This window comes from Cydia fagiglandana, chromosome 13 (genome assembly GCF_963556715.1).
Source record: "Cydia fagiglandana chromosome 13, ilCydFagi1.1, whole genome shotgun sequence".
NCBI classification, from domain to species: domain Eukaryota; kingdom Metazoa; phylum Arthropoda; class Insecta; order Lepidoptera; family Tortricidae; genus Cydia; species Cydia fagiglandana.
Window position 1 is genome coordinate 12,265,060 of NC_085944.1, and position 21,982 is coordinate 12,287,041.

Here is a 21,982-nt window from a genome sequence, read left to right on the forward strand (position 1 = left end):
CCTAAAAAGAACAGTTAGGAAAATTTATAGAATTAAAATACGTTCCAGGAAAATTTATAGAATTAAAATACGTTCCTCAATCACGAGCCCACCCGTAAGCTAGCACACATCCACAGAGCTATCGAAGCGTCCCTCGCGGCCATCTCGCTGTCCACACCGTCGCCCGCGTCCACACCGACCGACCCCGCGCTGCAGGAGGCCATAGAAGAGTCCGCGAGAGAACTGGCCAATAGGAGAGCGGAGCTCGAGGCCGAGCAGAGGGAGCTAGATGAGGCGCTGCGCAGGTCGCTGCTGGACCACTGAGGGTGAGTCTCTCTCACACATCATGTCGTCTTCCTCGATTCGAGGCCACACCGACCGACCCCGCGCTGCAGGAGGCCATAGAGGAGTCCGCGAGGGAACTGGCCAATACTGCCCTCCTAACAATAAGTGCAATAACTCATATTAAATTATCCATTAAATAATATACCTTGTTCTCATACAATATGTCACACAAGCGACTGAGATTTCAAAATTAGTTATTGCACTTATCGTTAGGAGGGCAGAATAGGAGAGCGGAGCTCGAGGCCGAGCAGAGGGAGCTAGATGAGGCGCTGCGCAGGTCGCTGCTGGACCACTGAGGGTGAGTCTCCCTCACACATCATGTCGTCTTCCTCGATTCGAGGCCACACTGACCGACCCCGCGCTGCAGGAGGCCATAGAGGAGGCCAATAATTTAAATTGTAATGTTTTACAAGGATTTGATAATCGTATTAAACAAATATTTGTAGTCTTGCGTAACATTCTGAGAAACTGTGATGAGAAAAGAGGGTAAAAAAAGTAATCAATTCTTGACCCCTAGTTCTTTTGATAATCGGATAACTAGAACTACGATCTAGTAAACCAAGTACTGGTTTAGATTTTATAGTTCGTTTTTTTAGCATTAGAAATAAGGTAAACAATCTTGATGTGTCTTTTAATTGAAAAACACATTTTAAAAATAAGTTACGGCAAATATGTAACAATTATGAATCTAATACGATCATTTATATTCTTCTGCTTTCATAAGTATAGTGCGTCAAGCAAATCTTGTCAGTAGCAATGTAAAGCAAACTAAAGTAGGGCAACACTCAAAGAGTAGTATTGCGCTAAGAAAAGCAGCAATGTACAATGTACATCGAAACAAAACTTTTTTGTCCGCTGAGCGCGCCTTGTCACGTACGTCAATTCAAATTGTCACTCGCGGATCCTCTATTGAAAATGTTTGAAATTGTTATTAATACGTATGGACGGACAATTTAAAAGCAGTGTGTGATGTTGATAAAAATGATTAACTAATTTGAAGATCTCAAAATAAAATTGTAAGTGGACTATGCCGTTAAACAAGAATGTATGAATAAAATCATTGCTTCAGCAGGTAGATGTCATACTGGATTTTCATATTTTATTAGATTTCTCAGTTGGCACTGTAGGCATTGTAGGCACCTTAGCTTTAATTAAGCACAGTCTTATTTAATATATTGGTATTTAATGGTGACACAGCAGAAATATCTCTTGAAATAGAATCGATTCAGAATGTGAACATTGTAAACCATTTGTAAACAAACAAGATGATGGCTGTCATTCGCGATCCACATTCCACAGATAAAACACAGATGACACGCGATTTTCGAATTATTCGAACACAGTGTTGCTAACCCGCGATTTTTCAAATTTGCCGCCGTTTGCTACTGACAAGATTTGCTTGACCCAGTATATTAGTTACTGATTTTTTAAAAGCGTTTTTCAATTAAGAGACATGTCAAGATCGCTTACCTTCTTGCAAGTTCTTTCTAATGCTAAAAAAAACGAACTATAGTCAAATCAGCCAGTGACCGTCTAAAATACATATAGTGCGTCAAGCAAATCTTGTCAGTAGCAATGTAAAGCAAACTAAAGTAGGGCAACACTCAAAGAGTAGTATTGCGCTAAGAAAAGCAGCAATGTACAATGTACATCGAACCAAAACTTTTTTTTCCGCTGAGCGCGCCCTGTCACGTACGTCAATTCAAATTGTCACTCGTGGATTCTCTATTGAAAATGGTTTGAAATTTTTATTAAATGGTATGGACGGACAATTTAAAAGCGGTGTGTGGTGAATTTGAAGATCTCAAAATAAAATTAGAAGTGGAATATGCCGTTAAACAATAATGTAATGAATAAAATCATTGCTTCAGCAGATAGATGTCCTATGTCCTATTGGATTTTAATATTTTATTAGATTTATCAGTTGGAACTGTAGGCATTGTAGGCACCTTAGCTTTGATTAAGCACAATTTTATTTAATATATTGGTATTTAATGGTGACACAGCAGAAATATCTCTTGAAATAGAATCGATTCAGAATGTAAACAAAGATGATGGCTGTCATTCGCGATCCACATTCCACAGATAAAACACAGATGACACGCAATTTTCGAATTATTCGAACACAGTGTTGCTAACCCGCGATTTTTCAAATTTGCCGCCGTTTGCTACTGACAAGATTTGCTTGACCCAGTATATATAGTCTTACTTGAAATTTTAAATAATAACTTCATCATTCTTGGAATGGTTATGAAAATGATTTTTATTAATATTATGTTTTTTTTTTTCAGATCTCAAATATACGGTACACTAAAGCGTCCACCAAAAGAAGACTTAGCCTATACATACATTATTAATAATATAGCTAAAATGTATATTTATTTATGACACACGGTGATCATACAACTATTAGTGGCACTACATTTGTACAAGCATCTTAAAAATAAATAATGTAAAAAAAAACTATACAACATGTGGTACAGACACTTCTTTCAAAGAGATATAGTGCTGACGACCAAAGTGACCAGATATACCGAAACACAGCCTTATGTCTATGGTAACAAAGGTGTGTTACGATATATTTGGCCACTTTGGCTTCTAGGCTGACTGTACCTCATTGACCCAAGTCACGTGGTTTCTCTGTGTAAATAATTTTAAAATCCATGTAGAAGACATTAGAGGTGATTTTAATATTTAATTCACTAATATTTTCTACCGAAAATGAATGCTTGTATGAAGACGAATTGCCACCAATAATACGTATATTGTGCCTCTTTCCACGCCCGATAATATTGGTGAATATTTATATTTTATTATGTATAATTCGAGAAATATTACACGCAAATACCTACAACTCATGCATATTTTGCAATATTTAGCTGATTGTATTACAATTATTTTAAACTAGTTACTCACGTATTATGTCGAACATCAACATGCATCCGACATGACATGTTATGAAAAATTAAATTAAATGAAAATCTTTATTTGGGCAACTATAGTGGCCCATACTTAAATAACTTAAGACCTAGCATACATATTATAAAAATATATTTTAAAACTAAACACTAGAGAATCACATGGTTGCGATGCAGTTCACAACCCCGCAGTGTCAGGGAGTCGGCCGCGGAACCGCTGAAACTTGACACCCTTCGGCCAAAACTCCTCCTTGTTATGCTCGACATGTTTCGATCCGTTTTGAGTATCTTCAACTGGAGCCGTTGCTCCACCGGTCTATACTGATCGAGCGCGCGACGTGTGCGCCTATCAAACCATGTCGAGTGTTCATTCGACTTTACACTTTCGGTGCCGGGCGCCCCGTCTCCAGTACAAAATGAACACACATACGTGTTCTTGGCAGTGAATGTGTTAATACGTACGTGAGTAATCCGTTTATAACAATTTTAATATGTTCTAGTGTCACGGCAGTTTTGTAGTTAAAATGTTGATTATTTCTCGAATTCTACAAACTCGATATCAAAGTGCTGTAAATTAAACGTACTATGTATACAGAAACGTAAAACGTAATACAGCTAGCCGTAGCCATATTTGTATTTGTAATATTTAGCCAAAAGAATTGAGCATGAATTTATTGGTAACGGTATAAAGGTATTCCACTAACGTAATAAAATTATAAACCGCCTTTTAATTTTTACTTTTTTACTTTCAATCAAGTATCAATTAAAAATATATAGATGTTTTACATACAATTTCAATGGAAAATGCGTACTCAATACTTTTGGACATATTAGCAATATTGGAATTTCACTGTTTATTTAAGAATGGGAGCAATAACTTATAGCGTGAGCTAGCTATTATTTTAACTTTTCGACTTTAACATGAACTATCGGCGTACCTACTAGACTTAATTGTAGATATAATTTTAAATAACGTATAGACTTACCAAGCTAATTCTGCACCGACTTGGCAAGCGACAGAGTGTGGTTTTGCCACCAATAAACTTCAAATTCCCATGCTGCCCTCCTAAGCTAAAAAGCGGTATTTGCATTAAATTTTCATTGAAAAATACGTCCTTTTAGCTTAGGAGGGCAGTATGAAAATATGGCGCTTATAGTGGCACTTCACACTTTGTCATTTCAAAGCCTATACAGAGTTAGTTTAGACTACAGATGTGCATTGTGCAAGTCACGGAAAGTTACCAAAACGGAAAATTTCTCGGAAATTTCTGGAAAAAATCACAGGAAACAAACTTTTTTAAATGGACAATGTTGATTTCTGAACTGTATCAGAAGTTTCTGAAATTTTTCCTAGTGGAAATTTAGCAGTTTTGGAAACTTACCGACGACATCAGTAGTTTAGTTTAGACGGATTCCAGCGATACTGAGAGGTAGGCTCTTATTTTCTTTTTTAATATATCTGTAAGTAGTAGTTTTTATTGGTAACTTTATATAAATAAAATACCAATGAAGCTACTATAGATACAATTATAGTAGTAATACCACGGGCCCATTTCTCGATATTAGACTAATATTAGTCCACGAACTGTCAAATCGTATGGGTTTATTAGACTAATATCGTTCGAGAAATGGGCCCCAGGCGTGGCTCACTCCGCGATTTCGTCGCGTCGCTACAAGTACATGCGTTCCTCACCAATTTTGGTGTCTAGCCATAGTAGTTGCCGCGTACCGCTACGGAATGGACGCCTGCTCGCGCTTGCGCTCGTATCTGTCGTAATAGATGCGTTTTGTTAGAGAGTGAACCTTCTGTACCTAGTACTACTTATTATTTATTCTGTGGTAATACTTACATCGTTATCGCTGATCGTGAAAAATCCGTGCTGATATGTATGTGCGTATTTTTTACATGTATGTAATGTTAGGGCGACATCTGTGAAAATGTTTATATATCTGAAACTGCCTTTTTGTGTCAAACTATCCGTAGTATATACTCTTGTGGCACACCATGCAAGAAAAATGATCAGTCAAATTTGAATTCCTGGTATTAGAAAATATAATTGAATTTGTTTCGTTTTAAAATCAAACAAAATAAAAGCAACTCTGTTCTATTTAATAATGGTTCAAATTTCATTCTAGGAATTTTGTAGTCAAGTGCAAAAATATGGGTATAGACAACTTACTCAAAAATATGTCCCATAGTTCTTAATTCGCTGACATATGAGCTATGGGACATGTTTTTGAGTATGATTTGTGCACCCATATTTTTACATTTGACTATGTACTATTAGGACTATGAACCCCATGAGGCTATAGCCACAGATCAATTTACGTATCTAATAGACCAGTAAGACGCATTATGGTCACCATACATTGACTCTCAAGAACTAATTCAGTATGGAGCGGTTGTCTCAATTTAGTTTACGACCTGGGCCCATTTCTCGAACTATATTACATATTACACTAATATTCTTAGTCCACGAACTGTCAAATCCTATGGCTTGCCATGACATCACACTAATAATATTAGACTAATCTGGGGCCCATTTCTCGAACGATCTTAGTCTAATATTATTAGTCCACGAACTGTGAAATCGTATGGGTTGCCATGACGACAAACTAATAATATTAGAATAATATCGTTCGAGAAATAGGCCCCAGTACTAACTCCAACACGCATGTACAGATCTGATGTAGTGCATAATTGTATTCCATCGTATTTTCTCGGAAACGTTAGTATTTGTCACGCTAATTCGGTCAACTACATTTTGTACCGATACTGAATGGAATAGCGAGACACGTTCGTAAGTTTCACGTGAAAATACTATGGAAAATAATCTGTAGTCGGGCAAGCCACTTTTGCCCGTAGAAAAAGGCGTGAAACAGGTTCTTACTTCAAACTGGGATGAGTCCGGTCTCCTCACGTTGTTTATTTCTTCACAAAAGCGACTACATAGTTAATATCAAATGAAATGATAGTGTACATTATGAATAATCTATTAATCTGTGTCTATAGCAATATACAAAAAATCGTCAGAATTGTAGTGTTGCAAACTCTTGCAAAATTATTTTTTCAACGTAAATCTTGTAAAAAATATGTTATAAATAAAAAAAATATACATTACCTTCCTACGCTTTAAGGGGAACACACATTAACACTTCCTTTCCTATATGTTAGCGTTATTTAAGTATTCATAGGGCGCAATAATTTGTTTAAGGTCTGTTTGCCTTTCTGAAAGATTTCACTTTAATTTACTATAAAAAGATACATACGGAAGAAAAAATGGATAATGCTAGTACAATAAATACTATATGACTGTACTTATATTAAAGTGATTTCCTTCAGTAAGCCAACATTTTTGTGCAATAAGTATTTTATTGATGTAATGTAATATTAAGTTATTACCATTAATTTGTCCAAAACTATGCAATAAATATTCTTATATCTTTCCAAATTGAAATTAAATGTGGTACTTGTCTACCAAAATAATATTCATCCTTTGCTTTACATTTTGACATTATATGTTTGTTTATGTACCTATTCTCTAAATTTTTTTTGAAGAAAAATATGAAACTCCTTTGGCGTAATTAACGTTATTTGTACAGTCACCCGCAATAATATGTTACTCTTCGAAGGCCGCAAAAATATGAGACGCGCTCTTATGGCTCTATAAATAACATCGTGTCAGATATTTTTGCGGCCTTCGTTGTGTAATATATTATTGCAGGTGACTGTACCTATACCTAATGAAGGCATACAAACACATGTTACGTGAGAGTAAGCATAATCGATTTTCGTAAGTTGTATGTCGGGGTAATCGCATGAAGGTAAGGACTGTATCGTTTATTATAAATACAACTTTACTTAGCCGTTTTTTCTGGTATTATGTTTTTATTAAAAAATTACACATATAGTTTAATTAGTGCTTTAATAATAAGTAACATTTCGTCCTGGGAGATCACGTAAAGCATATGGTTTGGACAATATTTACCCAATCCTCCCGAGTAACTACAACGATTTCGGACAAATACTACAAGAAAATTTACGGTTTGCGAACAAGATAAGTATTACACAAAAAAAATCGTACTATGTAAACAGCAATTACATATGATTCGTAAAGCGAAACATCTGGGCATAGTCTAATCATTTCTTTTAGTTGGAAAAAAAGTTTTGGATCTGTGCTTGGTGGCCTTTTTGAAAATATGGCATGTTACTTACGACAACCCCGACTTTGGTATACAATATAACCATCATGGAGCGTTTCTATCGACCTGTTCTAGCCATGGTTCAACGCCATGAATGTCCGTTAGGCTTTGGATTTCGGTAGATTCTTTTAGCTGTTTCCGTCATTTCCCTGGCGTCAGAAATTGACGGGAATCCAAAATGTTGCATAAAAAGTCGTTTTCATGTAAAGATAAAATACACCACATTTATTCTGTGGATGTTCAATTGAGCAATCATGAAAAGGACACTTAGATGGCATATTTTGGCAGCATATTAACCTTTTGTTTCTTTAAATCGTACTAAGGAATCGGTGAAATAGTCTCAAATTAAGCTCGATAGGCTTGTCCGAATTACATTTGCTAGAAGGTATTAAAATCATCATAAAGTCCCTAAAATAAAATAAATGTAAAACATTCTTATATCAGATATGTCTTAAAAATACCCCCAGATTATACCTTAAGAACATAGTAATACAAAATAATACACACGTCAACAGTTAGACCAGGTTTTATCTGTATTTATAATAAACGATACAGTCCTTATACGTAATGCGTGTCCTAATGAGTGTCCTTACATGTCCTAATAAACTATATTTCGTTGTGAACCTTGTCTTAAATGTGTCTTCTAACTTTAACTTTGACTTTACGGCCCAAATAGTAAGTCTATTTAGTTAGTCTCTTAGTAGATTTCTAGTTAGGTCTTCTCTTTTTACTTAAGAAGGCAATAAAAGGATTGTGTCAATTGTAGACTTAAAAAAAAATGTGCTCGGTATTTGACATGTTTAACACACTCACTACCATCGCGAGCTACGCGCTACGAGCGTAGCTGATACGGGAAAAACCGTATCGGCGCGATTCGGGAAATGAATTAGACGTTCACTAGATATGAAATAGTAACGATATGGGACGTTCCACGTCAAAAGGTACCCTATGGAGGTTGGCGCTCACGTTACGCTATTATTAACGCTGCTTCAATATTATTGCGGCCACAAGGTACCTTTTGCCATGGAACGTCACATATCGTTAGTATTTCATATCTAAGGAATTTCTAATTCATTTCTCGAATCGCGGCGTATGTAGCGAAAAGCGCCTACGAACAGTGAATCAGCCTAGCGGGTCGCTGGTAGTGAATGTGTTAAAATGCCGGAGATATGGCAAACCGCGGCCGTAATTTGAGGGGCCTACCGCGAACTACGTTCGACGTGTTGCCTTTCTGTCGCACTTGTAAATTCCTACGCAAGTGTGACAGGGAGGCAACACGTCGAATGTGTTTCGCGGTAGGCCTTCGTTGCCTCTCCCACAGGAAATTAATAAATCAAATTACCTTCCTCTATAAAAGTATGCGCAAGTTAACAAAGAAGTATCCACTTTAATTTTATTTATGTTTCCCTTTGTATTTATAATGATATGATAATTGTGAATTTAAGGCCCCCGAGTATTAGAAACGGATGTTTCGTTATGTGAATATAATTTATTGGAGTATTTTTTCTTTTTATTTCACCTTTATGTTAAAGTACCTACTAAATATGACACTAAGGCTCTAAAATGGTAGGTATTAAATATCTTAGGTTGTTACCTACTTTTTATTATGATTTCATATAAAGGACCAACATTGTATGGAAAAGTATCCGATTATTAGGAGTCATAAATTTCTAGACGTTTGATTGATGCTTAGGTCCAACTTCCATTGACGTGCCTACTTTTTACACGGGTCTTGCGGCGCGATTTGGAAAGTGAATTAGAGATTAACTAGATACGATATAGTAAAGATATGTGACGTCCCACAGATAAAGGTACCTTATGGTGGTTGGCGCTTACGATTATTAACGTCGCTCCAATATTATTGCGGCGCTATGCGACGTAAGCGTCAGCCGCCATAAGGTACCTTTTATCGTGGAACGTCACATATCTTTACTATTTCATATCTAGTTAATCTCTAATTAATTTCCCGAATCGCGGCGCCAGCCGCCATAAGGTACCTTTTGTCGTGGAACGTCACATATCTTTACTATTTTATATCTAGTGCATCTCTTATTCATTTCCCGAATCGAGCCGTTGGTCATTTCTGTTAAGAGGTAAAAATTACCTCCATGAAGAAAAGGGTCTCTGGTATAATCTTTTTCACACAGCTTGGATACGGCGATAGCTGTCATCTCAATCACACACACATTATAAATATTATAATTACACACAATTCACATTTATCACATTGGAATTGTATTGAGACGACTGCTGTTACCGAACCTAATAGTTCTTTAAGTTAAGGAGTCAATTATGTATCAGTTAAACGGTAGGTCATAGTCTTCGTAAATATAACTGTCAATAATACATATCTGTCAAAATTGACTTCTTAACTTACAACGACTAAAAGTGACATTCCATTTCCAATTGCAGCTGCAACACTGTTCATTTTCTATGGAAATTGACAATGACAGCGACGCGTTTCCATAGTAAAATGAACAGTATTGCAGCTGCAGTTGGAAATGGAATGTCACTCTAAGTATGTGAATATTATAGGCTGAAATAAAAGTAAATAAATACGCACAATGTTATCTATGTATTTAAAATTTAATTTTCGTTACTTATATACAAATTACAACATTCACTATTATAATATTAGTTTGTCCTATATTTACATATGTCATAGTACACTTTAGAAGCGTATTTTTTTAATCCGACTCAATAAATTACATCAGGAAACTTTTGGATTAGTGAATACCACGACTATATTAACGATGAGGGCCCGGTCGCTACACGAGATATCTAAGAGGTTGTGGGCGGTACCGATACATTTTAGGAACCACAAATTGCAGAATTATCAAAATATGTAGAATTATAATAGATTGTAGAAAACAGTCCCTTATGCTCTGGTTTCTTAGGATAGCGGTGCCGTCGTATAGTGGCCGTCTCCATACAAATACTAAGACATCCATATTATTTAGTATGAAGACGACCGCTATATGACGGCACCGCTATCCTAGGAAAACCGATATTTACTGTTGCAGCGCTATTCATGTCGTAAAAGGACTCTATTGATATTGAACATCGCAGTTACAGACTTTTGAAAATTTGAAGGTACCACTACCACCTTAGATTATCATCAAGCGCACATTTAGCTGTTTAGAAAAAATGGAATTGTACACTAGAAAAGTACCCGGTGACCACCGGCGCCCGGGCCCGTTACTGCTCAAAAATTGTACTTACTAATACTACTCGATAAAGATTCCCAAGGAAAGTAACGAGAACAATTAAAATCATCGAAAACTTAAAAAATAACGAAATAAATAGCTTTTTTTTGCACAAAAGTGTATGAAACGATTGTGTCCTTGATTCTAGTGGTGTGAAGTGTTGACCTGGGGCCCATTTCTCTAACGATATTACACTAATATTATTAGTTCACGAACTGTCATATTCTATGGGTTGCCATGACAACACACTAATAATATTAGACTAATATGGTTCGAGAAATAGGCCCCTGATACAATTTTATTTGTCTTGTTTAATTGAAGTGTAAATATCCTTGTAAAGTGACTCAAGTGTATGATAGTCTTAAGTATCTTAACAGTTGTGACAACAACCACTTATCTTGAAAATTGTCACAGATATTTTTTGTACATAATTTCTGTGACAGAGAATTTAACCACTAGAATTTGTGAAACGCATCGTTTCATCTACAGTAAAAGGATTTGAGATCAAATAATATCCAAAATTTCATTTTTCAAATTGACATTGGAATAAAATGGATATGCATTAAATATCTATTGTCTATTGCTGTTTTGGTTAGCAATCGGTTTATGATATTCGTTGTGGGTTGGGTATTGGGTATTGTTTGATCTCAGTAAGCCGGTCCGAACTGAGCACTAGTCGGTCGCTACAAGTAACACTTAGAGAGTGAAAGAGATCTGATCAACGCTGCATTCGGACCGGCTGCAACTTGTGACGTACCCTCAAATTCGTCTACGTATGTATAGCACATATAATGCGAAAAGTGCCAATAAGGATAGGTATTTTATTTGAATCGCAATGTGTAAAGTGCTTGATTGGGGATATGAAATCGATCAAAACGTACGCTATCTTTTGAGCGGCGTTACAGTAGTGCGCCCGAACCAAAGTAATACTTTTAAATGTAATAAAACAATAACAAATGAATATAGAGAAAGTAATATTTCTTGATAAGTATCTACTTAAGTAACTTTGAAACTTGGCGAGAAGTTTTCTTATCAGAGAGCTTGTCCACTTCAATACAACTTATCAACTCTCCGCACGCAATATTGGAGAAAACTTGTGATAAACTTCTACAAGCATAAGTCCGTTTCAACGAACTTTTAAGTACGCCACAAGTTGTCTCAAGTTAACTGAAGTTACTTAAATTAAGAGAAACGCGGGTTGCATTTGAAAACGCGGCTTATTCACAAGCTTATAAAGGTACTTAATCTTAGCCCGCTAATCAACATTAACTATTTTACAAAAAGTGCCAAAAATGTAAGCGTAATCCTTAGTCTGAATTTAATTAATAAATACTTAATTTAACTAAAACATACGACAGCATGCTGGACACAATACATGTCTAGATTATTATCAATTCTCTAGCAACCAACGTCACTATTTTCGAGTAAGTAGTTATATTTCCAAATGCAACCAGCCAGTCTCGCGTATAAATAAATGCATTAATAACCTCTTCTCTAACTACAGTAATACATACAGTCCGTACCAGATTGCACTCATTTGGAACTATCGCAGTCTCCACCGCGTTACTTGTCATAAATATCACAACTAATAATAAATTATGTTCTAAATTTTAGTAGACTAGAAACTCTAAATTAGAGTAATGATTCGATTTAGAGTTTCTAGACTACACTTGCGTTTCCTCCCGGTATGCACCTTACATTTAGGGATATGGTATTTTTGAGCATCTACATTTTTATTTGCCACGTTACTCTATGAAAGGAGATTAACGCACGGTACGGTATAGTTGCGTCAGAAAAGATTGTAGATACAGGAAAGCTGTCTAAACGAGTCGAGTTTTGCGAGTTTCAATAAATATAAAAATATCTATATCATTTATTATATTTATACAAGTATACCGCACCATATTTTGAAACTCCTACTATTATACATTTAACTTATTTAGCACAGTACAAGGCGTGCCTCCACATTAACGGAAAATAAGTATCTACCTACTCGTTCAAGAAAAGCTCCTGACAAACCTGTTGCTATTTATTAGTTAAGATAAAATGAATTGATTTGTTTGGTGCAGTCATGGTCATAAACAAGTTAGTACACACCTTTTGTTTTTATATCATAGGAATAATTTAAAAGTGCGTACGAGTTTATAACCGTGATTGTTATAAATAACAGATATACCTTATAGTGACGGACAGCGAGACTATAATTTCAACCTTTAGGTACCTACTAAGTATAATCTTGAGCTGAAACTGTTAATAAAGCCTCGTAAAAACACTGGTTAATTTGCTCAATTTACAAATATACTGAGCGTTATAAATGTTAACGTGAAGGCCGCATAGACGTAAAATACGAATGTAGATACTCACGAAGGTGGGTTTCCTATAACAGAGCGGCTACCGCGAAAACCGAAATTCGCAAATTGCGGGGATCTTTCTCTTTTACTCCAATGAAAGCGTAATTAGAGTGACAGAGAAAAATCCCCGCAATTGACGATTTTCGGTATTGGCGGTGGCCCTACAGGTAATTAATACAATTCCTTTCCAGTAAACCGCGCGCCGTGTGAACTCAACTGCGTTTTCTTATTTGTACCTAATTATTCTAATTGCACGGTTCACGGACAGTGTTCTAACTATAAATATTATGTAAAAGACGTTGAACATGTACTAACTTCGCTAGGTTGTCAAATTATAGACTGTATATATATAAATACTTCTTTTGAGCTAAGTAAATGTATAGTTAGTTCATTTTCCGAAGGAGCCAATTCTAATTCTTTACTATCATTAATGTCATTAAATACATTTGCCCTTGTCAGGTAACATATCTATAACTTTTGTCAAGCACATTTAAGAGATCAAATGTCGACCTTATTTTAAAGCAATAAACGATCTCTGAATTGTGTCTTCGTTGTGTTCGAACTAGAGTCGTGCGGAAAGAGAAGAGTCCTAGAATGTATGGGTTCCCTGAGGGCTTACAGCGAACCACGTTCGACGTGTTGCCTCTGTATCGCACTTGTAAATTTGTCCGTAAGGTTGACAGGGAGGCAACACTTCGAACGTGGTTCGCGGTAGGCCCTCTGTTCCCTTACATTCTGCGACTCTTCTCTTTCCGCACAGACTATATAAGTTAGTATAACATTTCAATGTCGTAAACTGTAAGCTTAATAATATTCATGTTTAACATAAAAAAGCGTTTTATGCCTATTTTAATATTGTGGTAATTTTGAAACATTTACACGATGAGAAAGGCAATCAAGATCGCTAACAGATGGCGTTGTTATAACCAAACAATTATTAAACGTTTATTATGAGTTGAGCAAAATTTATTCTCTTTTCTTTTCTCAAGTCTTGGCATAGAAGAGGCACAATGTTTTAAGAAACCGACTTACATCCTTTGCAACCCAGAGAGGAAACTAGGCGTTGCCAACTCGAATGATAGAAATTGATTAAAACTTTTATAAGGTATGACTGCCTTTCCCATATATCTGGACACGTAACCTTATATGTACGGAGCGCAGGTAAGTTCACTATACGGCGGAACAGAGATACTGCCGCAGCGCTGGGGGTCTAACAACATCGGACGGATCATTTCGCACAATTTTGGAGCTGGTCCAGGGTTTTTAAATGACAGAAAAAAATGCAATTCGAGCAATCGACGAAGCTTAAAATGCGACTTTGTATGCAGACAAGCAAATACAAATATTCAAATCTATTTAATTAAAATATACACCTGGCAATCTTGAGTTGAAAATGTATTTATACATGTGTTGCCGTGTATAATTTTATTTTATTATATTATCCAATAACCCATTTTCGAATGGTTTCGCACTCTATTAAATCACAACTCATATTTGATTATTGAAAAATATTATCGATCAGGCGTCTTTTGTGGTCAGATTTTAAGCCTTTCGACTACTTTAACTAAACAATAAGATAACGAATTGAAAACGATAAAATAAAAAACTCAACGTCCAGCTTTCGACCAAACTGCAACAATTATCTTTACAATCACAACCAGCATTCGTTTTAAATTCGTCGAACAACAAGACTGGTCGAAAGCGGATGCGCAATTGCTCAGAAATACAAAAGGAATTATACAAAATATCTATGCATAAATCGAGTAGAAAAAACTTCATGACTTTTAATTTCAAAAATCGGTAAAAACAACAAGTAAAAAGTCAACACACAATTTCATAAGTTTCATACACAAGAAAAGCCAGTCGAGACAGACGCAGCAGTTATCTGTTATATTAAGATTGTTTAGTAGTACCATTATTAATTTCGTTTAGATATATATTAGTTGTAAATGGTATTGGTAATATTCCATTATACTCCAGTCCGTCAGGTCACTATCTCAGCCGGTATTCCAAGTGTGTGAAGACTCTTATGAATTCTTAGCCATTTTCTCAAAAATATGAATGTCAGCATCAAGTAACCTCACTAACTCAAAACATAACCTCAATCTTAAGTTGTTCAACATAACCTTATTCACAAAGTATCAGATTAGTCTAACGTCCATTCGATATTGCTTAAAATGTGTGTGCACAAGTTGGCATGATTCGGATCTCACGACGCGATCCCTGATTCTAAAAGTTGTCTGATTCCGATACTTGTGAAAACATAAGTTTCAACAGTTAGCTTAGTAAAACAAAAAAAAATGACTCAGACCCTTCAATTGATAGGAAACTTTTATAATGCCTCTATAATAGTATTCAAGTCAAATAAAAAAAAACTGTAATGATGCGTTCTAAAAATGAATAGGTATTTTAGGAGCTGATTTTTTATTTGACTTTAGCACTATCTAATTCATACTAGTCTCTGGTCTAGTCTCACTTTGAGTACGCCTCTCTTAAAGTAAAGGCCCCTCTGCAAAGTTTTTATGTTCACATAGTTTATATCTAAATATGTTGATTAGTGGAGGAGGCTTCATTTTAAGATAGTTTTACTCTGGGTATACCAATCATAGATAACCCCTATTATCAAACATTCCTCAATAGTACAACATAACCTCAAACTCCAATAAAAAATAACCTCAAAATTGTCATGTTGACCTCAAACATAACCTCAAAACGCAAGATAACCTCAAAGTGTAAACCCAACGTAACCGTCCAGCCCCGTCCCCCTCCCCTGCTCACTGCGGCGGCGCGGGCGGCCCGCGCGGGGCGCGCGGTCAGTCGCCCGTCGCGGTCACCGTCGTCCAACTCCACGGGCTGTTGTAGCCCTTTTGACTGAAAAGAGAGAAAATGTATGGTTAGAAACGGAGGTTTATTATGATGATAGTCCCTGGTGTTCACTTAATTATACGGCAAATGATGATGATGGAATTTCCTTTTGACTCACTGATTGATTTACGAAGGGGAGCCAATCGAATTTTTGATGCAAAATTTTGACTTAAGCGTGGGTGCCCCCCCGAAATTTGTAAAAAATATTTACAAATTTAGGGGAGCACCCCCCCTTAAGCCGGTTGGTTTCCCTTCTTAAATCAATCTGTGAGTCAAAAGGAGCAACTCTGCAAAAGGAAATTCCATCATCATCATTTGCCGTATATCACACTTTTTTGTCGTGAGCGCCACGTAGGGAATGCTCCCGGTACTGAGTTTGTATGGTGAGAACCGGGAATTCCCGGTTCCGGTACTGTATTTGTATAGAAAACCAGTACCGGGAGCACTACCTAGCGCCACGGACTACCTATGACGACTGCTTTTAAAAATATGCAGTTTAATTATGGGGCAGTAAGTCAATAATGGTCACACACACGACGGTAATGAAGGCTTGACCATGAGTCTCTATCAAGTGGCGTGGTGTTAGACTGAATTGGTATCACCATGAAAAGAGGCAAACTAGTTTCAATGACGTAAATAATCATGATGGACTACTATAACGTTATTTTAGTACTAAGGTGTATTCGGGTAATACTACCGAATGTCGGATAATTCCGAAATTCTGATGAAAATCACCCTAAATTGCATAATAAAAGTCTCTTTTCGGAATTATCCGACAGTTTTTGACATTCAGAATTACCCGAGTAAACCTTAGTCCAAAGGTAAAGTAAATTACCTAAGTCTATTGACGGGCATCAGATATTATTCACCAAACCACATCGGGTAAAAAATTGTCAAGTAAACGTGATAAGAGTAATTGATTTTTGTAAGATTTTTTTAACTCGTAAATACGTTACTTAAATATGTAAATAATAAAATTTACCCCGGGAACAGACAGCAGATGGCGCGCGAACTTGACCTAGATCGATGCATTCGATGCGCACGCTACACGCACGCGGAATACCAATACGCGCGCCGATACAATACACTCGAGTGCGTAATTGTTAACGAATTAACACATTTACTGCCAGCTAACTTACTTGAACTTCATTTTTGTACTTAGGCTGCTGTAATGTATTTATAAACTTCTAACCCAAGAAGAAACTTCGGGACGAAACGAACCATAAGATTAGATTATCCTTCATTCGCCAGATATTAACTAGTTAAAAAAAAATACTAGAAAATAATTTTTAAGAAAAAAAAACCGACTTCCATGGGGGCCGGTGAAAGATTATTGTAGATGGTACACTACGTAGAAAAGGAGGTAAAACCACCCACTTTTCTACTAGCATTTCGCTTCTGTAATGGCTCCTCTACAGGATGGGCCAACGTCGGCCACTCCAAGGGACGCAGCCATGCGGTAGAATGAGATAGCAATATCACTTGCTCCCTCTAACGCATAAATGCGTCCCTTGGAGTGGCCGGCGTTGGCCCATCGTGTAGAGGAGCCATAAGGGTCGTAGTTCTAGCCTAACCTAACCCACTTCTCAGATAGCAGTTCGGTTCTGTGAGGATCGCAGTTCAAACCTAACCTAACCCACTTAATGGCGCATGCGGTACGGTGTACGGGGGTTTAAGCGGGAAGGGCTAGTAAGATTGGCATCATCTTACTTTATACCTACATTTTAAGATAGGTAATCATAGTGGTTTATTTAGTTAAGGTATCATAGTGGTTTTCCGGGTCAAGGTCCGGGTCCGAGTCCGGGTCCGAGTCCGGGTCCGAGTCCGGGTCTGAGTCCGGGTCCGAGTCCGGGTCCGTGTCCGGGTCCGAGACCGGGTCCGAGTCCGGATCCGAGTCCGGATCCGGGTCCGAGTCCGGGTTCAAATCCGGATCCGACTCTAGGTCCGGGTCCGGGTCCGGGTCCGAACCGGATCCGGGTATGAGCCCGAGTCCGGGTCCCAGTCCAAGTCAAAACCGAAATTCGTAATCACCAAACGTGTACCATGCGTCGTTGAAGAGTTCTGTTCTGGTCATCATCAGCAGTTCCACTTCATCATATGCGACAGTTTTTAATGTAAATGCTTGTTTTTATGATGAAAATACAAAAAAATCTATACGTATGCCATTAATATTTGAGGAGTTCCCTCGATTCCTTATGGATCCCATCATCAGAACTCGAGCTTGACAAATATGTGGCTTAAAAACTTAACTTGCTTAACGAACACAACGAAGAGGAAAAATCGCCAAACGTAAACTATGCGTCGTTGAAGAGTTCTGTTCTGATCATCATCAGCAGTTCCACTTCATCAAATGCGACAGTTTTCAATGAAAATGCTTGACTTTCTGATGTAAATACAAAAATCTTTATACGCATGCCTTTAATATTTGAGGAGTTCCCTCGTTTCTTATGGATCCTATCATCAGAACTCGAGCTTGACAAAAATGTAGCTTAAAAACTTAACTTGCTTAACGAACATAACGAAAAGGAAAAATCGCCAAACGTGAACTATGCGTCGTTTAAGAGTTCTGTTCTGATCATCATCAGCAGTTCCACTTCATCAAATGCAACAGTTTTTAATGAAAATGCTTGATTTTCTGTTGTAAATGCAAAAATCTCTATACGCATGCCTTTAAAATTTGAGGAGTTCCCTTGATTCCTCATGGATCCCATCATCAGAACTCGAGCTTGACAAAAATGTGGCTTAAAAACTTAACTTGCTTAACGAACACAACGAAAAGGAAAAATCGCCAAACGTAAACTATGCGTCGTTGAAGAGTTCTGTTCTGATCATCATCAGCAGTTCCACTTCATCAAATGCGACAGTTTTCAATGAAAATGCTTGATTTTCTGATGTAAATACAAAAATCTTTATACGCATGCCTTTTATATTTGAGGAGTTCCCTCGATTCCTTATGGATCCCATCATCAGAACTCGAGCTTGACAAAAATGTGGCTTAAAAACTTAACTTGTTTAACAAACATAACGAAAAGGAAAAATCGACAAACGTGAACTATGCGTCGTTGAAGAGTTCTGTTCTGATCATCATCAGCAGTTCCACTTCATCAAATGCAACAGTTTTTATTGAAAATGCTTGATTTTCTGTTGTAAATGCAAAAATCTCTATACGCATGCCTTTAAGATTTGAGGAGTTCCCTTGATTCCTCATGGATCCCATCATCAGAACTCGACCTTGACAAAAATGTGGCTTAAAAACTTAACTTGCTTAACAAACGTAACGAAGAGGACAAATCGCCAACCGTGAACTATGCGTCGTTGAAGAGTTCCGTTCTGATCATCATCAGCAGTTCCACTTCATCAAATGTCACTTTTTTGGATGTATATGCTTGATTTGTTGATAAAAACCTAAAAATAACTATATGTATGCCTTTAAGATTTGAGGAGTTCCCTCGATTCCTCATGGATCCCATCATCAGAACTGGGTTTTGATAAAAACGGGACCAATCTGTATGCATATACATTCAATCAAAAAAAGAATTTTCAAAATCGGTCTAGTAATGACGGAGATATGGAGTAACAAACATAAAAAAAAATAAAAAACAGGCAATGGCTTAGGTACTTTTTTCAAAACCTGTTGGATATCTAAGATGTTAAATTCTCACAAAATATGCAATCCAGTACAGATATTAAATAGTGTATGGCATACATACGACACGCAGTACGCAGTTATATAATATGTTGAATAGAAATAGAAGTACCTTGTGGACCATTTGAATGCACAATTAAAACTGCCTATTTATATCAGCAGACATCGTAAATTTTATAGCATTTTCGGTGCAGCAGAGTGGTGTAAACTGAATTGGTATAAACAATTTCAACCCTAATGATTAATTAGCGTTAATTACGTTAATATTAACCTTAATTTATCATTTCAGTTGGAATTATCTATACCAATACCGTACCGTTAACACCACTCCGCTGCACCAAAAATGCTACAACATTTACGATATCTGATGATTAGACATTAAGATGGTGTTCTGTCAATGTTAACAATGACTGAGCGGTCTAACATAAATATTGACCATCAATATCATACATCTCCTACAGACAAGTCGAATGTATGTAGGGATGTAAGTAGGTATAAGCAGCGCAGCGCGTGCAATGTTCATAATTTAGTTTATAAATTTAGATAGGCATGTCCGAGTCCGAAATTGGACCGGACAGATCGCATGCTATACAATATGTAAGATCCATGAATATTTGAATAATATTCACACAGTCATACATATTCAGGCCGCATAATGCACCCACTGTGACGCACACCTCACACAGGATGTATCGCGACAATTATTTTTTATTGAGCTTGGTTTTGATAAGAAAATTAATAAAATTGTAAACTGCAATCAAGTTACGTAACTGCATGCGGGTTATATAATCGGATTAACCTAATTAAGAAAGTTAGGTCCTACTATACTTTTGAAGTAGATCTTTGTTTACTGACTTGTGTGTCATACAGTACATATCTTTATTTTCTTTATTTATTTAGATATAGTTATTGTTCATTATAAGTTAATCCCCGATGTAACGAAAATGTTAAGATGACCATAGTATCGGCATTAATAATTTCCTCTTTTATTGTAGGTATTTTAGATTTTTCCTTGAACACTCGCTGATAAGAGGCAAAGACGACGACAAGGTGTCTCAGTACCGGTTTCCGCAAACTTCTCTTGTCAGACCTGTGGTAGACCATGTCGATCTCGCATCGGTCTATTTAGCCACCAAAAACAGTGTTACACCATAAATCGTCTGATATAGACGAAAAGGCCTATGATGTTAATAATTAAGTACCTATCTATTTATTCTATTTAAACTGTGTAAGCAAAATTGTTCTCAAGTGATTTGTTTTCATGCGTTAATTTCAGACTTTCACCCATTTTGTACTCGACGATACGTGTTGCGTTCAAACAAAAACAGTCACAAGAAAATGATTACAGTAATGAGTAATGCGTAGCTCTCTCTCATTTGTCGCTTACATTACATGTAGTAAGTATGCAACATTTCTGTTTCACTCACACGCTATTTAAATGATGCTATTTTAATCTGAAGTCCGACATGCGACTTAGTAATTATATCAGTATTTTAATTTGTTATTAGAAGTATCTTTTAATTTATTTCCGCAAACGTCAGTACAGGCACCGTAAAATGTGCCCACTTTTAATTATTATATTGTGTTAGGTTTGATAATCTATATATATATATATCTATATATATAAATGCAAGTGTCCTGACTGACTGATTCATCAACGCAGAGCCGATACTACAAAAGCCAGAAAGTTGAAATTTGCACACCAGATTGCATTTATAAAGTGTACAAGAGATAAGAAGCAATTTTGAGAAATTCAACCCCTAAGGGGGTTAAAAAGAGGATGAAAGTTTGTATGGGGTTAAAGTTTTCTTTTAAGCTAGGAATTTGAAACTTCGTAAAAAGATATATTATTAAAATACAAGAAAACTAATTTCAGCGTTTTTGAAAATTCATCCCCTAAGGTGGTGAAAAAGGGGTTGAAAGTTTGTATGGGTATCAAAAAAATTTTCAAGTGGTGGACTTGAATCTTTGTATTTAGGGATATTATTAGAAGACAGGAAAATTAATTTCAGCGTTTTGTAAAATTCATCTCCTAACAGGGTTAAAAGGGGGTTGAAAATTTTAATCCATTACAAATGCTTTGAAACTTCGTAGAAAGGCATAATAGCCGATTACAAAAAAAGGGATTGCAACGTTTTTGGAAATTCAACTTCTAAGGGGGTTAAAAAGGGGATGAAAGTTCGTCTTTGGGTGCAAAATTTATTTTAAGTTAGGAACTTGAAACTTTGTAAAAAAGTATCAAATTCAAATACAAGAAAACTAATTTCAGCGTTTTAGAAAATTCATCCCCCAAGGTGGTGAAAAAGGGGTTGAAAGTTTGTATGGATATCAAACATTTTTTCGAGCGCGGGACTTGAATCTTTGTATTTGGGGATACTATTAGAAGACAATAAAGTAATTTCAGCGTTTTGTAAAATTCATCCCCTAACAGGGTTAAAATGGGTTTCAAAGTTTAAATCCATTACAAAT

At 36.5% G+C, this 21,982-nt stretch overlaps 2 protein-coding genes across 2 annotated transcripts in view; one reads left to right on the forward strand and one right to left on the reverse strand.

Annotated features, from left to right (window-relative positions):
- LOC134670298 (ankyrin repeat domain-containing protein 13D) overlaps positions 1-8,945 on the forward strand; it is a 28,986-nt gene extending 20,041 nt beyond the window's left edge. The window contains exons 12-14 of the mRNA XM_063528044.1: positions 117-305; positions 2,616-7,081; positions 8,030-8,945. Of these exons, the coding sequence (XP_063384114.1) occupies positions 117-303 (187 nt within the window). The 3' untranslated portion in view covers positions 304-305; positions 2,616-7,081; positions 8,030-8,945. The remainder of the gene's footprint in view (positions 1-116; positions 306-2,615; positions 7,082-8,029) is intronic.
- A 1,056-nt stretch (positions 8,946-10,001) lies between these two features.
- LOC134670328 (uncharacterized) overlaps positions 10,002-21,982 on the reverse strand; it is a 147,238-nt gene continuing 135,257 nt past the window's right edge. Inside the window, exon 2 of the mRNA XM_063528127.1 lies at positions 10,002-15,873. Coding sequence (XP_063384197.1) covers positions 15,816-15,873 — 58 coding nt within the window. The 3' untranslated portion in view covers positions 10,002-15,815. The remainder of the gene's footprint in view (positions 15,874-21,982) is intronic.